The 9,006-nt window shown below is 39.6% G+C and overlaps 1 protein-coding gene across 7 annotated transcripts in view; it reads left to right on the top strand.

Moving 5' to 3' along the window:
- The first annotated feature begins 1,958 nt into the window (after positions 1-1,958).
- Positions 1,959-9,006, top strand: part of LOC130931967 (BAH and coiled-coil domain-containing protein 1) — a 221,457-nt gene continuing 214,409 nt past the window's right edge. For 2 of the 7 annotated variants that reach the window (XM_057861248.1, XM_057861242.1), the window contains exons 1-2: positions 1,959-2,191; positions 4,046-4,364. In XM_057861248.1, coding sequence (XP_057717231.1) covers positions 4,193-4,364 — 172 coding nt within the window. In that variant the 5' untranslated portion in view covers positions 1,959-2,191; positions 4,046-4,192. Of the gene's footprint in view, positions 2,234-2,317; positions 3,312-4,045; positions 4,365-9,006 lie in introns of those variants that run through there. The other 5 variants (XM_057861246.1, XM_057861245.1, XM_057861243.1 and 2 more) reach the window with 5 other exon arrangements.

Genomic DNA, 9,006 nt, shown 5'->3' with positions numbered 1-9,006 from the left:
TGCAATTTAGCCAAATGTTGTAAACATTGGCATTATATAGCATTTAAAATAGCGGACTTTTGCTATGCAAGTTAGCCAGTTGCAACAATGCAACAATTGGCTAACTTGCAAGTTAGCCAAATGCTGTATCCATGAGCATTATATAGTATTCAAGCTAGCGGACTTTGCTATTGGAGTTAGCCAATTGTTGTAAACATTAGCATTATATAGCATTTAAGCTAGCGGACTTTTGCAAGTTACTCAGTGGCGTACCGCACGCATGCTATTTTTAGACTGTGACGTCGCATCGTAAAGCGGAAGTAAAGCTGAAGTGGGACATTATAGACCCGCCCTCGAATAGAAACAACGTAATTTGTGCCACTTTTCTCCGGTAATCTTTCAAAAACGAACATGCCGGTCACACATTGCTTTTTTGGAACTTGTAGAAATGACTCTAGACATTACGACATATGAAGGATGTTTTCTTCATACGTTTCCGGAAACCAAAAACTCAGGAGGAAAAAATGTGAAGACCGAATCAACTTGCGCAGACTTTTAACGCCAGCTCGGCAGTAAACATTTATGCAGTAAACATTTTGTTGGGTTGGCATTGTCTTTCAGAGGACAAAGAGGTAAGCCATTTTGATATTTTTAACTTATTTTTTAGCGTGACGTGCCGTGCTGCTTCTGTCTGACAATGAATGACCTGAAAAGAATTCAAATGGTATCTGACTGCCACTATTACAATTTTTGTTGTGAAAAAAAAAAAAAAAAAAAAAACTTTAGTAAGGGGGAAGTGTAAATAAGTTATAGAATTAAGATTTGTTCACAATGAAAATTATTAAAAGTGTTCGTTGGCTGTCACCGAGTAGCATTTGCGATCGCTACACAAAACTAACTAAATTACCCCCAAGAACGGTCAGAGACGTAGGACAACCAGAGGATATAATATATAAGAAAGACAGGGCTGGTAGTAAAGGATTAGCTTGTTGCAACAGGAGAATGTCATTGTCAGTCGCGTATATGAAAAAGCTAAGGCTATGCTAAGGTCGGCTCGTTTTTTTCGTCTTTTTCAGCCTTCGACACTCAAGCCATTTCTTTAACTGAACATTTTTATGTTGTTCCACATCTTTGCCAGTGAATTTGGGACCAGGGACATCATTTTCGGAGCGAATTGGTAGGTTTAGCTCTGTAAACATCTCCTTCGTACACGATTTCCATTCATTTCCTATTAGGGACAAACGGTTGCTCGTCCCTACTTAGCAACAGTAGCTAATGTCATGAATATTAATGAGCGGAAGTGACGTGTTGCTTGCGGTACGCCATTGTTGTAATATTAGCATTATATAGCATTTAAGCTAGCGGACTTTGCTATTGGAGTGAGTCAATTGTTGTAAACATTAGCATTATATAGCATTTAAGCTAGCGGACTTTTGCTATGCAAGTTACTCAATTGGTGCACACTAGAAACAATCTACTGTGCACCAACAAAAACAATATGGTGCACAGCACATTGCTTAAATTTATTTTATTTCTGTCAATGTCCCTTTAAGGGCCCCGTAATCGTCCAAAAGACGAAGACGAAAATTAAAAGGGCTGCCAAACACAACACTGTAGTTCATACAGATAGCTTTGTGCTGAAAAAGCCATTGCTTTACAAAAAAATCTAACATCTTCAGCAGTTACTCATTACTTGAGTATTGTTTTCTCTTAATTCTTTTTTTACTTGTACTTGAGTACATTTTTTAGATGACTAATTTTACTTGAGTAATATCATTTTGAAGTAACGCTACTCTTGAGTTAAGCTCCATTGTGAGACAAAAGCACCGTGCACTTTAAATCTGCCGCTTCCCTTGTCGGTGAGCAGCCAAATAGACGCGTGATTGGCCGGCACCGATAGCCAATGGCGGGCCTCCTTGCTCATTAGCATGCAGGTATCCCACCAATGGCGGTTCGTGTTTACCCTGTGCGCGGGCGCCAGGCACGCAGTTTCACCGGGAGAGAAAAGCACCGCTCGGAAGGTCGGAGGCGCGATCGAGCCAGGCCGGAAGCAAGCGTCCCAGTTCAGTCAAGTCCCCGCAGCAGCAACCGCCGCCGTCGCCGCATCCCGACCGACTCTCATGGACGTACCGCAGCCGTTCGGCAAGTCTGCCTCCGTTTGACCGCTATGAGTGACTTCAAATGGGCGTCGGAGTCTTCCTTCCAGCCTCTGGTGCGATTTTAATTCATTCTTATACAGGAATTTCACATGCCAGTAAGTCGTCCTTTTCATATAATTATTTTCTCTACCTTTAACGCTTTTAGGTATAAAAATACAGTGCATGCTTGTTTTGTTTTACTTAATAAGAGAATAATTTTATAAGGCTGAAAATTCAATTGTCCTGTGAAATAACCTCAAATAAACAGGATGTGTGTGCTTCGCATAGAGGAAAAATATATGAATTAATGCAACGAGCTGAAAAATTCCTACATTAAAAATGGTAATGCATCACTTATTAGAATAATATAATTCATTCAGATTCGCATTACATTCGTGTGCGTGCACAAACATTTAATTATTTGATTACTGGCGTTTTGTTGATAAATGTAATTTATTTATTAACAAAAAGAACGTTAATAAAATCTCAAATGATAGCACATTTAATTAGGGGCTTCACATCTGTGGAAAAAACTGGTAATAAGCGGTTTTTCGTGGTTGGGTAAATCCAAGGAGAACAGCGAGGTATGCTGCCTGCTCTCCCCGGCCGAGGTGCACTCCCTCCCGGCCGGCTTTGTCACGAAGGGCCGGTTGTTTTGAAGCACGATTCAACCGTCAAAATTTTTTTGAAAACTACAGCAAAATTATTTTTTTCCTCAATTTCTTTTTCTCTCGCGTTTAAAATAGTCGACGATTGAATTAATGACGATAAACCGCCGCGATTATTTGGACGTTTTGAAACAATTTACACCATTTTCGATGCACGTTGAACATTTCAGGCGACATGAAGGGGGAAAAATCGATTATTTATAGATTTTAGGTATTTGCACAGCGTTTTTGTTCGCCACGCCGATGACGTGTTTGTAGGCACCAGCATGGCGGGCTGAAGGCTGCATGCGAAGCCGAGACAAAGGCGGCGGACGGGCGGCCATTCGCCTCCATGAGTCCCCCTCCCTTTCTCCCTTCTCCACCTCCATTACAATCTCAGCTGTCATGATTGCAGTAGCCATTTTCTTACTATTTACCACGTCTAAGCCACTCGTGCTTGCACAGTAGCTCACTACATTGCATTCGGTCACGTTTTCGACGAGTTGGGAGATTTTTATTGTTTTGGATCAAGCACACTATATTGCCTGTGAGTGTGTGGGTGTGTGTGATGGCTGGGATGGAGGGGGGGGGGGTGCTTCGGGCCATCTGAATGACAAGGAATATTTACATTTTATGATTTAATTCAGTGCAATATTGCTTTCCTGCTGAGTGCAAAATCATTATTCAAGATGTAATTTTCACTTGCATCGACGCAAATTAAATTTTACATTCGCCTTGTGCAACGAGGTCCAAAAATAATCATAAACGTTGACGTGATTTCTTGATGTGAAATAGGTCGCGTGCACTAATGGATGCACACACATGCACCGAGAGCTTGATGACGCATCTTTGAATTGAAATGTCGTGCAGTCTCCTTTCACGTGATATATATATTTTTAATTCTTATAATTAGAGGGCGTCTGTTTGAATGGCATTTGGTTAAAAACGGGAGCTTTTTGTGGTGCGAAATTGGGAGGGGGGATTAGACCGGCAAGGTGGAGACAATAGGACGAGGAAATGAAGCGTTGAGTGTATTTGGGAGAATTTTTTTTGAAGTGGAAAAGGAGCGAGAAAATGGCCGGGATGTGGAGCGAGGCTTGACCGAGGGAGGCGCGCCGCAGCCGGCTGGAACGCGAGAGCAGGGCCCGGCAGGATCTCCGCTTCCAAAACATAACAAAAATAACCATCGGAAGCCGTGGAAATTCAAGGAAGCGTCACTAAAATATTAACTTTTGCTCGCCTTTTGACTTGCATTGCTGTTTTTTTTCCATTTGTGGGCAGAAAAGATGATCCGGAGCGACGCTTTCGGCCACACGAACCCGGCTTCGGCGACCGACTGAATGCAAGACACGCATCCGCAGGAGAGGATTATTCTATGGGCTGCGTTTGATTTTCCTCCGGATTGCGGATTATAGGACATTTTCGGGAATGGAAGGCCGGGATTTAGCGGCTCCGGCCCACCTCCTCTCGGAGCGGGGCGCCCTGGTGCACCGAGCCACCTCTCGGATCGCCCCCTCCGGCCACAGCTCCGTGCAGCACGCCGGTCACTTCCCCGCGGGGAAGTATTACCCGTCACACATACCGATGGCTCCCCACTCAGGTCAGTTCACCCTTGTCCTCGCTTCCTCCGTGTGAATAACATCTACTGCACTACTGAACGCAAACCTGATGATTATTTCGACTGCTTTTTCGTCACTGCTAGCAGGGGAGTGCATGTTGACACTTTCATTGCTCAAATAGCAGGTCATAAATCATCTGGGTTTTTGGGTCAATTTTATTCACCGTACAGGCTGCATTAAGCAAACAGTTTGTGAAGAATGAACCCAACGTCGCAATATTTATTCGTTAAATTAAATGTAATACTTTTTAAATGGCTTTAAAAAAAACAAACAAACCTGGCCAACTTTGACAGATAAACCTTTCAGCGGAAAAATAAAACGGAATACCTCATAAAAATGCAATGCAATACTTTTTAATGGCCTTCATTTTTGCAATTTTCTTTTATCGCCCTTCAATACTTTTTAAAGACCGATCGTGGACACTGGGTTATTAGGGCTGGGAATTGCACCAGTAACCATAGTTTGATGCCAGTGCCATCACCGGTGGCGAGATGAGCCATTCATGATATTTCCACCACGGGCGAAATCGTAAAAATTTTTAGTCGTCATGTATGTAATTGTTGTAAATTGACTTCACATCGCAGAGGCCAACTTGAACCGATAAACCTTTCAACACAAAAATGAAAAGGGATACCTCATAAAAATTCCATGTAATATCCTTTCAGCGCCTTCTTTCTTGCAATTTTTATTTGCTTTTTTTTTGTCTTTGTGCTTTAAAAACACATCATACAACCTGTCATTAGAGGTGGGAATCGCGGCAACGATATCAACGCGATTTTTCACACTCATAATTTAAATATGAGAGCGTACGTCAGGTTATTGATGCAGCTGCTCATCTCCGGTCACGGTGCAGTGTAGTCGTTCTGCTTGTGTAAATGTTATTGAATGACTCGATTGAGTTTAGAATTGATGGTTTCAATTAGGGCAGGAACTCACGATTATTTTTACGATCGATTAATTAAACGATTAATTGGATTAATGTCCCTTTTTTTAATTACTTTTCACAATTTAACTTGAAGTTGTTTTATGAATGTTGCAAGTAACAATGAAGACAAAATGGATGACAAGTTTTATTTTATTACAACTTCCTGACTTAACTATAGTCTGCAACTGTACTGTTTTAAATTCATAAAGCTTGGTTAAGTTTTTAATAAAGGTTCTGAGAATAAAACAAAATTTCTCAGTACACAAATCAGACAAAAGTACTGTTCATTCAAAAAAAAGTGCTGCTGATTAGGGCTGCAGCTATCGCTTATTTTAGTAGTCGATTAATTGATTAACTATGTAGTTCAAATAATCGAGTAATCGGATATGGAATATAAAAAATTAAAATACTTAAGATGATCCTTAAAAGGTATAAATAAAAAAAATAAATGAGGATCTAAGTGTTCACATTGTTTGCTGTTTTTGTTCCTACTGTAAAGCGTCTTTGAGCATTGGTAAAAGCGCTCTACAAATAAAATGTATTATTATTATTAAGTACAACAAAAGCACAATTGGCTAACTTACATTGCAAATGCTCTTAACAAAGGGTATAAAGACATAATCCCACTAAAAACGGCTAAATATACCAATAAATTTAATTACAAATGCATTCAAAAAACATTAGCTTAAACAAAAACTTAGTTTATGTTGGTCTTAACAGGGAGCAGCTGGATTCACCCATGTGAAATGTGTTATGTCATATGCACTGTTGCCACTAAAGGGCAGTGTATCCACCCAAATCAATAAAACTAAATGCAAACTCTTTCAAAACAAACCAGTAAAACGCCACTTTAATTAAATACTCAAAGCAGCAAAATTTTATTCAAATTGATTTTTCAAATTTTCAAATTCAAATTTATTGAATTACTCAAGTTAATCAATTAATCGTTGCAGCAGTACAGCTCATTGACATTTTTTTTTATTTGTGCAAATCGCTGATATAATTTGTGCCAATGACTCATTTATTTTCTTTAAAAAACTAAACAACAAAAACAAATGAGGAGAAGACAGACTGTAATGAATCTGTTTTCTTTATCAAGCAGTTGTTCATAAAAACAGTCCAAATCCAATTTCAAAGCACACTCTCTTGTATGACAATATACAGTTTGAATAGGAGTTGAAAGTAGGCATGTGCCGGTATGATTATCTGACGGTATGATAACCTCAAACCAAAATATCATGGTGTCTCTGTATCACGGTATTGCAATTACAGCTCTAAAATGTGTTGCTTTGAAATATCTGGGTTTTTTCATTGAACAGGATTCTTATTTTTCAAAGCATATTAGCAAATTTGAACATAAAGTATAATCTTAAAACAAAACAAAACAAAACAAAAAAAGATATTCTAAATAAAATTCAAATAAATGCAGTCCTGCAGTAGGTGAGCCGGAACCCACAGCCATAGCTCAACCTTATTACCATGAGAACAAAAATAATAGATTTTTTTTCCATAAAAAGCACACGTGTATGATTCGTGTCATGCTTTACATTCTACACACTCTCTCTCAGCACACACATTTGCCAGAAAGAAAAAAAACAGCGCGTTTTACCCCCGCTAGACACACTAAACACGCTGGAGTTAACTCTCATAGCTGGTGGGAAACGTTCATGACAGTGTTTAATAACCTTTAATTTTGCATAAATGCGAAGTCATATTGGAGGTCCTGCCTCCTCGGCAGCCACGCTCCGCAAACATGTTTTACATGTCGGTTGGCCATCCTCCTCGAACCCGCGGCCGTCTGTAACTTTTTTGTATTCCCATACCAGTTATTTCGTTTTCTTCGATTGGGTGAAGAAGTTCAGGAGTTTCACCTCCTCCAGCCATCGTGTAGCACAGCTGACTCACCGACACTGTGCAACTACCGATGGAGGAGGGATGAGCCTTGCAGCTGCAAGCGAGGGATTTCTCCATGCATTTTTGGGACACAAAAAATGGCAAATACCTTAGGGACGGTATGACGGAAAATTTTTGCGGTTTTGAAACCTTGACGTTTACCGGTAATCGGCACATGTCTAGTTGAAAGGAGACTGGGTGAATGGATTTATGTGTGTGGTTTCTTTATAAAAAAGAAATGAGACAACTTTACTATTTAACAATATGTCAAGCGCTAATATGCTTCTCCAAAACACGATACAAACAGACACTTAAGACACCAAGTAGCATTATCGCTAACTATAAAAGCACTCTGTGCTAATCAGTAACATCTCATCAACAAAGAATACAAACAATAGATTTGGCTTCATTTACTCGCCTCTGACAGATGCACCAGGATCTCACAACACAAAAGACAATCTAACTCTCGACACTTCGTAATATTATTGATTAGACATCCCGATCGATCGGGTCCGATCACGTCATATTTTGTTTTCTAATTGTATTTAACGTTACAGACATAATATGTTACACTTATCCAAAGTCTTTAGTTTAGGCTTAAGGTCGGGTTATCAAATTTATCCCAATAACGGCGGTAATTCATTTTTTAAAAAATGTATCACGTTAAAATATTTAACGCAATTAATGCATGCGCTGCACGACCCACTCACGCATTGTCGCGCTCCATCTGTAATGGCGCCGTTTTGCCTATATAGAGAGCTAAAAGGCAGCGTAAAATGAGTAGAGTGAATTTTGGCAGCCTTTGGAGCCTTATTTTAATTGGCTAAAGCCTTACAATCCCTCTCCCTTCGATTAGAAATATCATGGGAAGCAATGTGGGGAAGCAAGGTAGCAATTGATCTTTTTCTTAACACCTTATGGTATTTCCCAACGCAGAGAAGATATACCAATTGGTAGCACTACGCACAGTCATGGTTCCACTTCCCATCATGCATTTGGGCATGGCCTTCAGTATCATTTACTGAAAGCTCAACAAATACACTAGATGGCAATATTTAGTCACAATATACAAAGTCACAAGTCTTTCTATCCGTGGATCCCTCTCACAGAAAGAATGTTAATAATGTAAATGCCATCTTGAGGATTTATTGTTATAATAAACAAATACAGTACTTATGTACTGTATGTTGAATGTATATATTCGTCCGAGTTTTATTCATTTTTTTCTTACTGCATTGCCAAAATGTATATGATCAGGAAAAATTATCAGGAATGATTAGAATTGAATTGGGAGCAAAAAAAGCGATCGGATCAGGAAATATCAGGATCGGCAGATACTCGAACTAAAACGATCGGGATCGGATCGGGAGCAAAAAAACATGATCGGAACAACCCTATTATTGATTCTACAACACAACCTGAGTGTAGCAGTGAACTCTCTCTCTCTCTCTCTCTCTTGCTTTAATCACTGGCGCGTGCACGAAGCTTTACATTGCACACAAACAAGGACCCAAATGGGACTGCTCATAGCTGCCGGCAAAAAAATAGCTTATCAAATTTGTTAGGAACTAATTTATTATTAATCGATTTTAATCGGGTAGTTGTTGCAGCCTTAGTTTCAATGCAGGAATTGGGAATTCAAGAAATACTTAACTGATGTAACAATACATTGAGAATTGCTACAATGTTTACATTGTTGTTATTGGATTTGATGAATCCGTTGATTCTTCACCCAATGGTCGATGAATTGGATTAAAAAAAATGTTCGGTGACCCGTTTGCGGCGTCGGGAACTCCCTCCAAAAG

Source organism: Corythoichthys intestinalis, chromosome 16 (genome assembly GCF_030265065.1).
Source record: "Corythoichthys intestinalis isolate RoL2023-P3 chromosome 16, ASM3026506v1, whole genome shotgun sequence".
NCBI classification, from domain to species: Eukaryota; Metazoa; Chordata; class Actinopteri; order Syngnathiformes; family Syngnathidae; genus Corythoichthys; species Corythoichthys intestinalis.
The sequence above is the reverse complement of the archived record's forward strand: the minus strand, read 5'-3'. Positions and strand labels throughout refer to the sequence as shown.